At 31.7% G+C, this 18,079-nt stretch overlaps 1 protein-coding gene across 1 annotated transcript in view; it reads right to left on the reverse strand.

Annotated features, from left to right (window-relative positions):
- Positions 1 to 9,983, reverse strand: part of LOC143256304 (ATP-binding cassette sub-family C member 9-like) — a 112,595-nt gene extending 102,612 nt beyond the window's left edge. The window contains 2 exon segments of the mRNA XM_076513376.1: positions 2,405 to 3,069; positions 9,464 to 9,983. Of these exon segments, the coding sequence (XP_076369491.1) occupies positions 2,405 to 2,980 (576 nt within the window). The 5' untranslated portion in view covers positions 2,981 to 3,069; positions 9,464 to 9,983.
- Between the last annotated feature and the right edge of the window lie 8,096 nt (positions 9,984 to 18,079).

Genomic DNA, 18,079 nt, shown 5'->3' on the forward strand with positions numbered 1-18,079 from the left:
GAACATTGATTATATTTATCACTATGAGTTAAATTAACTGAAGTTATAATTAAATTTGTTAATATTAAAGGAATAACACAGGCCCAGTGGCAACACCAAGGGGTGGTTTGGGGGGGCTAGAGCCCCAATATTGTTACCTACATATATTCATAAAATATGAAAAACACTTCCTCTTTTACATATACGCATATTTTCATAAACAGATTATTTCTAATTTGTAACAATGAATTATTAATCAGAGTATGAGTTTCCAATGAAAACTGCATTGAAAATGCAGTTCAAAATAGCACACCTTTCTGAAATGTACTTTGGTATTTACATTATTATAATTTACCATCTATACTTCATATTGATGGAATTTTGGGAAGCCCGTCCACAGTTTACCTCAGAATATGAATCCACTTACATAAATATACGTAACCAATAACTACCTTTTCTAAATTTCAAGAACCATCTTCATGTCGACATTTGGTAAACTTATAAGCTTTAAATACTTGTTTGATTTTGAAATTTATTAGACATTTTTTTAACTTGTTGATATAGTTTCAAATAATAGAATTGAAACTTTAACAGATTTTGATAAAACATTTGAAGTTTTACAATAACTGGGAATTCATGTTTACAGTATTTAACATTTTTGTTTCCATAATGAACATAACAGTTTTAAAAATGTGTTAACCAATTTACAATGGAAAAATAGGCACAAAACATTGTCATGATAATTAAACAATACTTAAACCATCAAAACCGATAGAAACTGATTCCGTGCAAACACTTCGACATAATATACCACTCTATAAAATTAAATGAAATTTTAGAACACATAGCATCTGTAATAGTCAACATTTAAAAAGTAAAAATAGTTTATATCTAATGTTTATATCCTTAGAAATTTTTGAAACGTTTTCCTGTAATAAAAATGACAACTTTTGATGCAGATGAAAATCTTGCACTTTCAATTAAGTTTAAAATTATCATTTGGAAGCACTTTAATATTCTACATTTTCTATCTCCATTATGTCAGTAACTGGTGCTAATAAGTTAATTTTCTCCATAAAAAATTAACCAGTGGATCATTCAATCACTATGAATACAAGTTAAAAATCACTGTTTACATCTCCAAGCAGTATCATGGCAGGAGAGCCAAGACCAAGTTTACAAAGTGGTAATATATCTGCTACATATATAAATTAAAACAAAATAAAATACTGATTATGTGTGATACTCTATCAATACTTAACTTGGTATACATTAGAGGTCACAAAGGTTAGAAAATAATTAAAATATCATACTGTGGATTGCAGTTTTAAATAATACTAGATAAGTCAATATCACACTTAAATATCTCAAGACTTGTACCTATAATAAATTAATATGAATATAGGTTAAAAGTAATCTTATCAAATAAGGTCTCGAACCAATGATGTAGCCTTTTGCATGTTTCAATAACTGCATAGTGAGGGCGTCAGATTTCCAACAGATAATATACAATCCCTATAAATATTTGATCTTTAATATTATAAAGTTAAAGGATTACCATGTCTTGTTATTATTCACTCTGTAGTCTTGAAATTAAAAAAAATGTATTTAAATATTTAAAATATATTTTTATCAGTTATTGATATTACTGAGCTACATAATAAAGTGTGAAAGTTGAAACCTACTTAAACTATCTGAACTGTGAGTAAATGTTCATTATTTATTTAACTCTAGCTTCTCTTGAAGAATCAGAAGCATCTCCTTTTCCCATAGAATAATTTTCTGGAAGATGTACAAATGTAGCTAATTAAAGATGTTAGGCAACAGAACTCATAAATGGCATGAGACTATTAAGGGAACTAAATTCGATATTTATATCTGAAAAAATTTTGAATTCTCAATAAAGTTCTAAACACATGTTGAAGATGGTCGTATGGACAGACTCTACTGGTTACAATGTATAACATCATCTTCTTAACATTGTAAGGAGAAATCACTATTCATAGAATTGGTACATCACAGTTTAATGACCTGCACAGATGTAATTGCTTAACAGTTTTGTTGATGTGAAAATCTATAAAGACGTTCATGGAGGAATTACAGTTTTAGTTTAAGTAACTTGTTGTAATATACTAAAGGAAATGGTCATTCTGAGTGTATGTGATATTTCATGTGTTCTTCTGTAAAATGAGGTGGAACAAAACTGTTAAAGTAGACATACAGTCTCATGTAGGTAGATTTCTGATAATGACCGACATCAAAGAGTACAGAAGAACATTGTTGGTGTTTAGAACTGAACTTAATATTAACAAATCTACAATTCATAAATTCTACAAATTTCACTACATGTAATGGTAATGTTTTTATTCATTACAGATATACTATGACATCTAGAAACTTGATATTTTATTAAAGTCCACCTCACCTGAAATACCAATAAAGACACTTCAATACCACCCAGAAGAGAGTAAAGAACAATATGGGCCCACGTCAGCTGGATTTTCAGGTGTTCCACATTTAGCCCTATGCTATAGAGTTTCACTAACTTCCCAATACTGACTAAACATACAGATGGCCAATAAATCAGTAAAACAATCAAAAGCTTGGGCTTATATGCAAATTCAACTTTACTGTAATAGACTATAGTCAACACACATGCAAGAAATGAGACAACAGAGGCAGCAAGCGAATGAAGTGACTTTTCGTATGTGGTATAGCTTTCCAGTACCATAATACATTCGCCGAGATCCATCAGGGTAGACATGAAGAGACAGAATGTCAAGATCCATCGTGAACTGTGCTCCTGGAAACGAATAATGTAACTTTCTGATGTAGATTTTTTCCTCTTCAATGATAGATGTAATATGATGCATATACTTAACAAGATAAACAGTGAATTAATCACAGTAAGAGCGACATCAATGTAACATTCAGTCTTACTGATTATTTCTTCACCAACAGTGACGTTCGTCACAAGAGGATTTCCACAGAATGAAACCATCTTTCTCTAGGAGTTGAACATGTTTTTTTTGGGTGTGGCTCAACTTTCACATTAAGACTTTCCAGAAGTATTTCTTCAACTAGCACATACTAAAAATGAAAAACAAAAACATGTAACTGTATGAAATTTAATATATGTAATATATATCTATAACTTTATAACATACACTGCAAGTAATTTAAATATGTACATGTAAACCCAAACACCGTATCTGCTTAGTACATTAAGTCATATTGCAATATTACGTTGATTCTGCTTTATTCTTTACAAGAAATAGAAAATTATACTCATCCTATATGGATGGGTTAAGCCTATAATAATAAAAACAGTACTGCAACCAAAATAGTCAATTTCTTCATTTTTACTTTTAATGACAAGACATTGGAAAGATATCTTTTTAACGATACCTGATTTAATGTCCTATTTAATATCACTTCATTAGAGTAACTATACACAAGTATAGGTGGTTAGAAAATTTTACTACAGTAAGGTAGATACAACAGTGATGTGTTTTAATGTCACACCAAATATTAAAGGAATCCCTATGCATTCTTATAACTAAAATGGTGATACAACATATGATATAAAAACAATTAACTTTTAAAATCATATTTAATACTCACTTATAATTTAAAGAGGTGCAGCTGAGTTATAAGTTGAAATAATTTTGTGAACAATAAGTCTCAGCAACATAAGATAAAGCTTTAGCTCATGAGACCTGAAGTAAATGCATACATCTAACAATAAATACAGTATTTTGGAAGACAAAGTGTGTCATATAAGAACTAAATTATTCCAATACGAACTAAACGAATGTCATAAAATTTGAATTGTGTGAATACATTAATATTATAAAGTTAAACAAACACATTTTATACAAAATTATTAAAATAATTAGGAGAACATATATAATAAACCATTAACTAAAACCAAGATTGCACAACATATTTCTGAAATGTATTCCAGAAACAAAATTAATTATGTATTACACACACATATTGTCTGTATCCTGAAGTTTAGTTCTCTTCAACCATTACCTTGCCTTTTACTCATATATAAAAGACTGAACCAGTAAAGATTAATACCATAAAATATTGTAACCTCATCTCAATATGAATTGTAGGAGAGTACTTTATTATTGTAACCTCATCACAATATGAATTGCAGGAGACTTTAGAAAGCTTTTTATCAAATGTTTACTGGGTGATAAATGGTTCTGGAGAAGGGAAGTATTTATTTTATTATGAAAAGTTTCATTGTTCAATACAGAACTGTGTTTAAAGAATATTAGTTAACTAATGTACTAAACTTATACAAAAAAATTATGTTTTCATAAAATAACATCCTTTACTGTACCTTTACCTCTTTCACATATAAGTAGAAAATTGTATCATTAAATGACTTGATGGAAAGCAAAAATTACACACACACACACACACATATATATTTAACCAGTAGCAAATATGACACAATTCAGTGATTTTTTCACATAAGGTTTAGTGAAAACCTTTCTTTAGCGCACAAATATGAATCCTAATTTATAGTTCAATTCATTATTTACAAAGTTTACATAATTTAATGAATATTTTCATACATACAATAAAAATCTTTCTTTATAAGTTTTATTTAACAGGAAACACAATCAATACAATGTCACTGGAAAAACATTTTGTCACGAATGGTAATTTTGGAACTAGTTTTTATATATATAAATATTCATTCATACAATATTCATATTAACATTTATCCATACAATTTTATAGGCCAGCATGTAAAACCCCACACATTCCCCAATAAATAAATCATAATTGACATAAATGCAATTAGGGATTACTGTAATATTTAAGATATATATATATATATATATAGAGAGAGCATTGAAAATATTTTGTACATTTTCTTACACTCCATACTATTCCTAGAACTTACAGACAAACATTACTAGGTTTCTGTAACACACATAAACAGAATAATCATAATAATGTTGTACTAACTTCAGTACATTTTTTATTGTGAATATGGATGAAGGTTTGTGCATCTGTCTGTACATTTGTGCATACACTTCTGACTTGAATACAAAATAGCTCAAAAACGTTCTCACATCCTGCAGTTTCAAAATGTTCAGGAACTCCTTATAAATATACTCTTCATTTTTTTAGCAACACAAATAAACAATGTGAAAAACAAAACAACACTATCCAAGATACATTAAGTTTTGTTATCTTCAAAAAAGTCTTGTTGTCCTGGGCACCTCAATGATATAAACTCCATGACCCTATTTCAACACAAAATGCCATCCACCACTAAACTCCACAAAGACAGAATGTTCACTATTAGTCCAATCAACTCCAGAAAAAATTATTCTGAACAATGAAAATAACAAACCCTATTGACTATTTCAAAACAAACAATGACAAAATACTGTGATACAAAATAGCATTAATAACAGGCTGAAGTAACAAACTAAAACAGTTTGCTCTATTTCAAAATAAAACTAAATATAACCAAAAATGTCTATCAAAATGAACAAGGTTGGGCTGCTAAGTATTATAAATATGTCTCATCTGATCAAGTTAAGCCATTCAGTTTTAAAAACTGAGTAATAACTATTTATCACTAAGTTTTTAGTTACCATTAAAAACAATGTAATTCTCAATCAAACTTTTTTCATAAGAGTTTCATCAAAAGTACTTGAACCCTAATTCAGTTCTTTCATCAACGATAACTTCTGAAGTACAGACAAAAATGCTTTAGCAGATACACTTACCTTACTTCAGGCCAGCAATTTGTCAATGATACTTCAGTTCTCTATTTCTAGTTACATGTACTACCGGATTCTTGATAACATGACAGATATGAGGGCAGAAAAGCAGACAACAAAGGACAATACGTAGAGCATGACATGGGAGTTAGTAATAGGAGTAACTGGATGTACTGGTATAAAACAGGTAGCTACTACAGCACAACCCACTCACTTCCTGAACTAAACAATTATTTGGGTTTATATCTGGTTCTCTGTGGTTGGAATGATGTACTCAATACATCCTGATTTACAGCATCAGTGCTTTGCAACTAACAGACAAATTATTTTAGAAGAATGAAATGTGTCAAAACACCAAATAAATAATGCTTGTCTTTCAATTTGTTACAAATAAAACTATTTTTACTCTGTTTTATTAATAACAATTGTTAATGAATTGGCAAACTGTTTGTACAAAGGCACAAGTTCTTTGACGAAATTTCCTAATCTGAGTAACTTTGTGTTTCCTCATGTTTACATTTTTACAATAAAGAAATATGGAGAAAAGTATCAAACTTTAATAATGATAAAAATCTACTGCAATGAATCATTTAATTAGGAATTATTTGCCACAATGATCTGTCATGTAACTACAAGTTAGTTCTCTATGTAGCATATGTATATGTAAAACATGTACTGCTCGGAAAGTAAACACTACATACATGTTGAGAAATATTAAATAGGGTGGAATTCTAACACTTCTACAAATAACTGACATAAAAACAAGGCAAAAATTGTCTCTTAACCTACATTTTGTAAAATGTAAACGTGCAGGTCTTTCTAACCTGCAGTATAACTATATACTGTCGTATTATAGAGCAACTTTATATCCTGATGATAACTAAATGGTAAGGTTTTCATATACGACATAAATTTAACACCAGTGGTACGATTCCACTGTTATTTCATATCTGAAAGTGAGTAAGCAAATATTCATGAAGTCCCTATACTTGTAATCCATTTTTGCATGAAAATAAGTCTTAAATTCCTAATTTTATACAAATTTCAGATTTAAAATCAAGAAGGCTTAATACCTTTGCATGTAGCATTAGTATCATAGTCCACGCATTGCTAAAAAGATATTAACATAGTTTAAAAATGGGTTAATAGAATATGTAGTTTTAAGAATTTAAATTATGATAAAAAGAAGGTGGTACAAGTTTTTTGAGAGTTATTCATGAATATATACAACCGCAGGTGTGTTGATTCAGGTGACAGTAGTTGTTAAGGTTCAGTACAATATTCATGTGGGTAGTAGTTTACTAGTGAACTGATGAAATGAAAAATTATAAAATACAAACTCAAATATTAGAGGTAATGAGTTCAACTTAAAAACTCATATCTAGGCTTGTTTGGTATGCTTATCTATATGGCTGATCATGCAACATGCCTGAATGGGGTTTTGATATCTGTTTAAACTGTGTCAGGGGTCTTGCAAATCTTTCAAAGCCCAAACAAAGAAATTCTATTCAAGGTGACAGTAGAAAATGGGAGAGTTTTGATGGGCTAAATTGACCCTTGGGAAAGAAAAGAAAGATGACCATTTGAGTCACTGAGTTTACAATAAAACAACCAACAAATTGAATTCAAGTTACATGATCATCTACCTAAGTTAACATACTTAACCAACAAAAGGTTAAAATACACTAACAGATTAAAAAATAACAACAAACTTACATCCCATCAATTACTGTTCAACAATCCAAAATTTAAAGCATGTCATCATGGATGTAACAACAAGTGTTACAAATACAAAAGAAATATCCTGTTTCAGTGTTACTTTAGGTGATCCACATAAATTTCAAAATCACAAATTCGAGAGTTGTGATAAAATTAATTCATGATGAAATATTATTAATGGATTATTGAAGTATCTAGGTAAAAATAAATACATTATTCATAACAATAAAAGTCATTAAGATATACATTTATCTTTTGTGTTTTTGTTGTTTCTTTTAACTGATGAAGGAAATTTCAGTGGGCCAATAGGCTTTTCCTCATCTTACAATATCTTTCTGTATTAATTAACTTAAAATGTGTGGATCAGTTTAGCACTGGACTATGAAATGTCTCTCGAAACAGGTTCAGTGAGTAATATATTTGTTGAGCTTAGTATTGGGACTTATTTTTGAAGGTGGTACTAGTACCGGAACATATCTTGTTTTTATCATTTTTTATGTTAACATTTTTTTTTCAGGAACACATCTACTTCACTGAGGACCTCTACTTATTTTAAAATTTCATCCTTACTCAGATTTAACTAAAATACAGATAACTACAAAAAACAAAACTCATTTCTTATTGTTAATGAAATGTCACAGGAAAACTAAGTTACTTACCATCCATGTGAACGATACTTTGGAACCTAAATGTAATGAGACTTAAGTTCTTATAAAAAATTAAACTTGTGTTTTAGAATCTATATGTGAAACACTGAGCTAGTGAGGAAGGACTCTAACACCAATATCCTGTCCTGTTTATACACTTAACAATCATTAAACTCCTTGGAAAAACAATTCTAAATAAATAATAATTTGCTTAAAAAAGATGGTTTAGATTTTTCTCAAGAGGGGGTATCTTAAGAGGGTTATGGATACAGAATTTAATCAACAAACAGTAATACTATTTAGTTATTAATTTACATTAATTACATTTTTTTTATGTCTTATGTGATATATCAACATAAATGCAAATTTATGTTCTGTACAAAAAGTAATGAAATAAAAAGTGCAGTGAATATGACATTATAAATTAGCTGGCATACCAACTCAAACATTATGTTTATTACTTTTGTATAGTATAATGTATGTGTTTGTAATTTTTATTAATAAACTCATACCACGAATACTTACTCTGGTGTAATTATGTCTTGAATTATAATTCAGTATGCAACTAGTAATATTATTATAAAAGTAAGTGTGCTTTAAGAATGTAAAGAATTAACAGTGTCATAGTTTGAGTTATTTATATGTGGTGTTGATTATTAAATATTATTTTACAAGTATTCCGTTAGAGTGTGGGACTGTAAAATACCAAAATGATGTGAAACGTCTCAGTAAAACTAATACTCTTCAGTTATATAATTGTTATATTTTTAGTTACTGAATGTTGAACGATATACTTAGATAACTTAAATATTAATGGATGGTTGAATGGAGAGAGAGAAGACAAATAACATAATATATAAATAGATTGTATCCCAAATCATAAGTAGTCTATAATATAATATAAGAATACACTGTCTATGTTTATGATCCAGATTTTCCACTAACATAGTTTTGTCCTATGTCATTTTGTACTACACTTCTATGATTTACTAAAACAAATGACAAAATTATTTATTTTCTACCTCAGCCGAATGATACATAAAATAATTAAAATACATACTAAAAGTCTTACATATACAGATAAAGTTGTTTGACTGTTTACTTACAAAAATATACGTACGTATTTTTAGTAGAAACAATAACAACATTAAAATTCGTAAGTTTAAAACAGTACCTGTGAGTCTGAGTATTTGAGTTTATGATTTATTATACTAATTTATACTCGAATATAACATTTCTAAACAGTGATTCTTCCAAACCACAACTTAACGCCATTTCTAACCTTATACTGCTGTATTTAGTTTTTCTTAAAAACACACATTTACGTAAATAATCAAAACACTTTACAACTCTTACCAGGTGTTTAGAACAGTAACATTCTTCTTTTCTTGAAAAGTTCAGTGTACTTAATAACATACAAGTTTGACATAAAACGCCAACACCCATGTCGTGGTTAATATAACATCAGCAGTTCTTCCTACGTCTAACATTTTAACTCCGCAAGCCATGGCCGAATGCGTTACGCGACCGAGGTTAACGAAAACCAACCTACGCTCACTCTCACCATCACGTTTCTTAGCTAGCTGAACATTAGCACATGAAGATGAGGAAAGTTCTCAATGGTGTTGTCTTAAATGATTTTACTTAAGCTTTTAACACTTCATTTTACCAACATAATTAAGTACTTACACGTAATATGGTATTACTCGTACAGTGGTAGTAGCGTTTTCACTAAGTCACTAACTTACTAAGTGTTTCATTACATTAATATAACATTTCAAAATGCCTCTTAAGAAGTATTAAAAATAAACAAATGTTAATCACACCGGGTCTCAAATAACATTTTATTCAGACAAACGTATACAGTTTCGTAACTATAACTACTAGTACCAGTGCTATAGACTCAGCAATCAACATGTTGGTAACGATGCAACATGAATTCCTGTTGAAAAGCACAATACGCCTTTTTAAGTTTGTCAATGTATTTATGCAATTGTAACACTCTCCATGACATATAAACTAAATGTTTTTTTTTAGGAATATCATATTTTTATTTTCATATCATTTATTATGGATTCGTACAGAGTAAAACTTGCAGATGTTTTATTAATATTACGTAAAGTTTGTATTATGACTGAACAACAAAACTTGGTTTCATTAATTAAACTTGATTGCATCTTTATTTGGGTATATTCACATAGCTTTTGAAAATGTTAGAACAGGTTTACTTTGCTTAGTTAGGTATTCCCTGTGAAGAGAATATATTTGGTAACGAACAGGGGCGTAGATCCTGGGGTATACACCCACCTTCACTTTAGGTGTGGGGTATGGTGCATACAATCATCCCCCCCTACAGTTTGGTCTGTTGAATTGTTTTATTGCATCACAGGCCTACAAATTGTGTGTTTGTTCTTGTGATTCTCGTGTTCTTACCAATCGAATTACATAATTAGGCCTAGATGTAGGCTTTTTCAGTAGCCGAAATGTACATCTAAGCGATAGTTCGTAAGTATCAGTCAGTAGGCCTAAGTATACATGCAAGTATCGTGGCAACAAGATTACTCTGTGACTACATGTTTACAGCTTTCAGGTTCACGTAATCAGAGATTACCAATTTGCAAATTGAACAGTCCACATAAGTGGTTGCAAAAATCATCTCCCCATCGAGTGTAAGAAATTTACGCCCTGTTCTTGAAGTGGACCTGTTAAACCTGATAAGGACCATTTAAAGTGTCTGCAGATTTCAGACACTAGTATGTTTTAACACTACACATGTTTTCTTCTCTTACTTTCCAAAATGATGCAATCATCCATACTTTTGAAACAAAAAAGCTAGATTAAACTTTACCACATGGTACTAAAATCAAAGTAAGTCACTCCTACCCCAGTAACACCATGAAAAACGAGGTTACATCTTACTTTCATCTTTAGGAGTAGTTTAACAAATGCTTGTGATGAAAAAGCTAAAACAACAACAACAGAAAACACCATTAAACAAAATAAACATATGAATGCATCATTTGACAATTATCACCTACCTCATTTAAGATGAGATAATATAACAAAGTATGCAACGATCCATTAAGAGTTAAACAAAATAAAAATCCTTTAAGAGAAAAGGTTTAGCTAAAAGCAAAAATGAAACCTTCTAACAATGAAATCATCCATCCGTTCATGAAGGAATGATTAATTTTCTACACATTAACAAAAATGAGAAAATATTTAAAGTATAGGTTGACTAGTTGACCCATTTGATATCATGGGCTCGTCTCAACTCACGATTCACAGTTCCTTAGGCTCTGTTATTATGACCATTAATGGTGATGAAACAGAAGGTGTTTCCTAATTTTACATAGTTCAGAAAACTAAGTCATGGATAATGGAGATTTAATATTAGTCACAGCACTGCTTGTCCCAAAAATCTAATAATGTCAGACAGTGATCCAGCCATCTGTCTTCTCTCTTACCCTTTATCCTAAACATGGGATCATGTGGGTTGAACATAGATCCCTCATAAATAAACCCACAGTCTGTCTTTTCAGACTGGAAAGTCTAGTACAGAGGAAGTATAGTAAAGTCTGTTGGATCCAAAGCTTCACACTCAGGTGTTGATCCCAGAGTACTTGATTGATGAGATGTGAACCACATTTTTTCCACAGGTCATACTTGACCCCTAGTCGCAATACAACCTGTAATTATCTTGGTGACATTTCTCTACTCTTATGAAAGTTCTCTTTTACGTCACTCTTCATTACAATTGGGTACTCACTGCACTGTACTCACTCCTACCTTCTTTGATGGTTGGGGGCTTCTCTTCACAGAGAGGTTCTCTTGATGACGAGAAACCCACTTGAAATAAAAATGTATCTCAGAACGGCTGGTACGAGTATTAACACTTTCATTGATAAGGAGAGAACAACTCTTAGACATTCCTAGGTCATCTTCAGGTTAGGAAGGTCGAAACGTTGTTCTCTCCTTATCAATAAAAGAGAGGTTCTCTGGTAGCCTAGTGATCTGTGACATTTTGAGCAAAGGCTCGCTGTCTCATTTGATGACACAGCTTCTGTTGATGGCTTTCACCTAACAACTATCTCTCGTCTCTGATTCTTGGCAAGTTGCTTTCTTTTACAGAGAGGTTCCACAGCTTACACTTGATTGTCCATATTTTACCTTAGAAGTTTTTGCCATCTCAACTGATGGAAAAATGAAATTTTGCTCCTGGCTTTCAGTAGGGCTGAGTGTTTTCATTCATTAAGAATATCATTAACACATAATTAATCGTCGATTACTCACACAAGGGTCTTTTCTCTCGTCTGGTGGCGAAAATGTTTTTGTTGATGACTTGCCCACCAACTCATGGTGTAACTTGTCCTAGTCAGATAGGAACCTTTCTTTGTGGATAGGCTTTTGGGTGAATCACCGAGTGTCAACTTTATAAATCACAATTTACTGTCTCACCTGCCAACAAATTAGCTCATGTTGGTGGAAGTAATACAACATCAGTATTCCTCACCATTCTTCTGTGGGCGGCACTGACCAGAGGTGAAGTTTTTACCTCTTTGATCGATTATCTGATCTAGGGGGTCCGATGAAGACCACCCAACTCATATATTATTTTAAATGACGTGACTGCTTTAGTTAGTATCTGGTTCACTGACAAAAAAACAAAACAACTGTTTATTTAAATATGTAATAAGTTACCTTTCTTGTAAGAGAGTATTTATGCCAGCTTAATCATAAGATCACACATAGCACGCTTGTAAGGAAAAAATGTATTAACTTGCTTGAATGGTTCACTGCATTAAAATACGGAGTGATGACTCCGCTATCACAGCGATAAGTCTACGGATTTGCAACTCTAAAATCAGGAGTTCGATTCCCCTCGGTGGGCTCAGCAGATAGCCTGATGTGGCTTTGTTATAAGGACACACACACAGGGAGTGATGAAATACATAAGTTGATTTTTAAATATTAATTAAGGCAGAAGAAAACAGACACTATGACATTCTACTATCAGGGACAGTTGTGGATGAGAATTGCTTTAAAGGTCCTACTATGTATTTGTTAGGCCTAGCATAGCCGGGTGGTTTAGGCACTCAACTCCTAATCTGAGGATCGCGGGTTTGAATTCCCGTCACACCAAAACATGCTCACCCTTTCAGCCGTGGGGGCATTATAATGTCACGGTCAATCCCACTATTATTCGTTGGAAAAAATGTAGCCCAAGAGTTGGCAGTGGTAGTGATAACTGGCTGCCTTCCCTCTAGTCTTACACTAGTAAATTAGGGACGGCTAGCGCAGATAGCCCTTGTGTAGCTTTGCATAAAATTCAAACCAAACCAAACCTATGTATTTGTTGATGCTTCAGGCTATAATTGCTACTGGAAAGATGGAGACACAGATGCTGCTGTTAATTTTAAAACGAGACTTATATACTTTCCATATTTTTCAGTTTTCTCTTTTATTAATAAAGTGTTTTTATTTCAGATTGAAACATTTGTATCCATTAATTGTGTCTTTCTGATTGAGTTTCACTTATCCATAATTTGAAAATGAATTTATATATATTTTTGTTTAATACTAGTTTCACGTCTGTTTGAGCATACCACAAGAAGTGTAATATCCTATCTTGTTTAACCAACTACAAAAAACAAATTAACAAAATTTATAACTAGTTTTATTGTAATCTGAGGAGAGATTTTATTCTTCAATATAACTGTCTTCCATTGCTCAGATAATATTATGTATTACTATTCAAAATTTATAAAGTTTCACATGAGCTATTATTCTATGTTTCGTGCCACATTTTCAAATTTCTTGCCTTGAAACATGCGAGCCTTTGCTTGATTATTGCTAGCGGAGTGGCAAAAGTTACAGTGATTGAGCTATCCTAGTGTTCGACAGTATTGAGTTCCAGATCGCCTATGATGAGGATCATAAATTACATACCATGTTTCTGAGTCCATTCATTGCAAGAAGTGAATTGCCTTATCATTTTAGACCTGATTCATGTTCTCTCTTATTGTTCTTTGAGCATCAAAGATGTGATCTGCTTTGGCTTGCTTACAGGACTCTGTATGCCAGACCCAACCTCTCTTTTTAATAACTCCAATTAATGCCTGATGAAGGTGCTGTCAACATTATTGGTTCTTGGTGGAAGTCACTCATAGGGACTTCAAGGCCCCAACAGAAAGTGAGGTCCTAGTCCAGGGCTATAGAGTGATCACCCACTTGTAAAGTCCTTGATGATACAAAGTGAACTGTTTTTTATGCCATGGAAAACTATTTTGTCCTGAATGTTATCTTAGTTCATGAGTCATGATCTTCACTCAGGTGTGCTCCTTGTTTGTTCGTTTTTACCAGCTGGAAAGACAGCCCTGACTGACAGAAATCATCTACCAGCAACTCTTCCAGCTTTTATCTATTGGTTGCTAGTTGTCTTGACTAAGACTCGGGATGTTGTGTACTGACTGGTGACAGTCTAGGTGTCTGGTACAGATTTACCCATATAGTTTGGAACTCTCCAGATGCCAACTATTTCAAAGTATCTCAGTCATCCATGTTTCCTTTCATACGAGACTGATTTTCAGTGAAATCGTCTGCTTGAGAGTTTTGGGTGCACCAGATGCTAGCTAATTCTTCTAAGTTAGCAGTGTCAGGTTAATCAATGTCATGAACCTTTGCAGTATTGACAAGAGTCATATGTCCAGATGAAGGCTTCTTCTAGACTCAATATTTTCTCAACGCAACCATCTCTCTTTCACTTATAATCTTCCCCTCTTGCTTGAGGGTCCTTCTATGTCCAAAAAATGTCATTGTTTTTCTAATAAGTGTTTCTTTAAACTTGAGAAAGATCAAACAATGACTAGTGCACTTTATCACTTCAGAAACACTGAAACAATCCTGATGCTATAACATAAAATCTTTCTTTTTCTTTACTTGTGGTACTTTCAGGTTTCAAGTAAAATCAATGGCCCAGAAAGTATTGTATAAGTAATTCTGCTAATAATAGCAGAGTCAATCATGAAATACCGGCAATATTATGTATTCGATAACATAATGAAGTCTTTCGAGTGTACATAAAATAACGCACAATTGGTAAGAAATGAAAACAGTCTTTATTATCCTAGGGACAGTATCTAACATTGCACGCAAAAAACGACAGCCACTTCTAGTAGGCTGTGTGTAATCCTATAGTTTCCATCTCATGAGATTGATCTTTGTAGGGCTGAAATGTGATAATTTTCAGTTCGATCTCAGTTGAACTAAATAAGCAAGAACAATCAACACTAAAAATGTACAATAATTTATAGTAAAAATTTGAAACTAGAATATACAAATAAAAACTCTACACATTTTGGTAGAAAACGTTCCACCATTTTCTTGCGCATTTTATGAAATATATGCACGAGAATGGTCGTAAGATATATTAGAAGAACCAACTTAAGAAATGACACTTGCATTTAACAGGTGAACTCATTTTATTTGTCCAGTTGACAAGGTCACTTCATGACTTTGGCTATCCCACAGCATTGATCAATTGTTCCATTTAGACAATATTCAGTCAGTCCAAGAAATATATTACAGTGCTAATTATTCCAACATGAATTATATATATTATTACAGTGCTAATCATTCCAACATGAATGATATATATTATTACAGTGCTAATCATTCCAACATGAATGATATATATTATTACACTTCTAATCATTCCAACATGAATGATATATATTATTCCAATATTATCTTGAACAGAATAGACATCATGTACCGAAATAACAAAAAACGTTGTAGCTAGAATAAAACAATCTCAATGTTACCAACACTACAACATGGAAATTAGATAATTATTAAAAAAAAATTTTTTTCACTTGAGCGGGTTAAAACATATGACATGCCTGAATATCACACATATAACTTTCCAGGTAAATAAATGGCAGAACAGACATGAATAATCTCACTACCTTAATCTGAATGACTAAACTAATTACTTATAGTTATATGTACTTTTTACTTCCACATTTGTCTCGAACCTTTTCGATTATTGTATGATAAAGATCCTTCTTTGTAACACCAAAAAATATATAATGTAGAAAATATCCACTACATCAATAATATCAAATTATCTTTCCAAACTATACATCAACAAGTTTGTCTGTGTTGCTCTTTTTGTGTATATTTCACAATATATTAGTCCCAATACTGCAGACAACAACATGAATATTCGTCATTTTTCTTAGTAATTTATTATACATTGCAAAATATCTTGCACTAAAAGAAACAGTTACTTGAGGATTTTCACACTACTAAGTATTATGTAAGGTTGCATGTTCAAATGAAACTGAATTATCTTTATAGATGTATTAGACAGGTCTTCTATATAAAAGAGTTGCTGAAGACACTGATTATGGATTATTACTAAATTTCTTCGTAACTCAATCAATGTAAAGTGAAGTAACTAGGCTAAGCACAAAGTGTAATATGAAATGAACAATATCTATTAGAACACTCAACACAAACACGTAGTGTGCACTTGCTGTCACTCACATACAATAATTGCTTTTACTGTATCCTGCTAAAAGTATTGAGTGTCTCAACCAGACTGACTAAATGATGTTCCATATTATTCTTGCTGAACGTAATGCTCTTTAGCATGTGATAAATACTGCGTTTATCCGGTGCAACCAGCAGTACTCATGTAACTGGTTATTTTCATTACAACATAGGTAGGGTAGTAACTTGTGGATACCACCTGAACGACCATTGGAGGATACTACTGTTGACATCCTTACACAGTGTGTCATATTGAGTGGTATTCTCCATGGGCAGTGATAGACATCACCCATTCCAAGAATAACACAGAAACAAAGAAAGCTAAATCAGTTTAACAGTTTTCTAGATCATATGTTATGTGAAATATTCACATGTAAAGAACAAAGGGTACATTCAGGGTAAATACCGTAACGTTCATCGAAGATAGTAACACACGGTATATTTAAATACTATATATTCTGTGTTCCCCACTTTAGATTTATTTTCAAGCCGACGATTACCTTCAATTGTAATGAACTTTAAATTCACGCTGATTGATGGTTCATTATGTTTTGTTTTCCCCTGAAAATACACACAAATGTGTCAAAACAGGAAAACAAGTGCTTTTAAACCAACAAATAAATTTAAATAAGTTATCTCAAATATAATCTTAAAACAACATAATGATACATGAATAGGAAACTGAACCATTTAATTCTCTATACAGGGAAAGGCCAAAGTGCATATTCCACGACCTTTTAAAGGACTGCATTTAAAATTTAATAAAACAATTTTATTATCAATTAAAGTTAATAAATCTGGCATGAAAATGCACCTGTTCATTCACGTTTTTTATTATTTAAGTTTTAATTTCTTAAACTCAAAATTCTCAGTTTACACTTCTAAGTCGCGTCTTAAAATGGTGCTTGACTTTTCATTTATAGATTGTTTCTTTATTTATAAGGATTCGAGATTGTTCAATCAATTAGAAGCACATATTATAAGTAGTAACAAATCGGAACATTCAACCACTTATGTTCTTGATTTACTGAGTAATCGATATATTTGCTCAGCTCGCACCGACACACCCTTTCCATATTTTCTGTCGTTTAAGAAATGTTAATCATACATTGTTATTGTGCATTTACAACCACTAGAAAGAGTGTATTACATACTACATAAATCAGATGATTCTCTTTTTTTGGTTTAGTGGGCAAAGTCAATAAATCTCGGGCAGAATTAACGTGCTTAGACTACAAAGAATTTGGGTGTACGAGTAATTGAATTTATTGAACCTGTTTATAGGTTACTTGAAAAACCAGATCAATTAGAAATGTTGGGAAATTATATGAGTCCTGATTTAAGTTGTGCTAAAAAATACAACCCAGACCTCAACGTTGGGGCACATATCAGCAAACCTTTCTTGTAATCGAATTC

Source organism: Tachypleus tridentatus, chromosome 7 (genome assembly GCF_004210375.1).
Source record: "Tachypleus tridentatus isolate NWPU-2018 chromosome 7, ASM421037v1, whole genome shotgun sequence".
Lineage (NCBI taxonomy): Eukaryota > Metazoa > Arthropoda > Merostomata > Xiphosura > Limulidae > Tachypleus > Tachypleus tridentatus.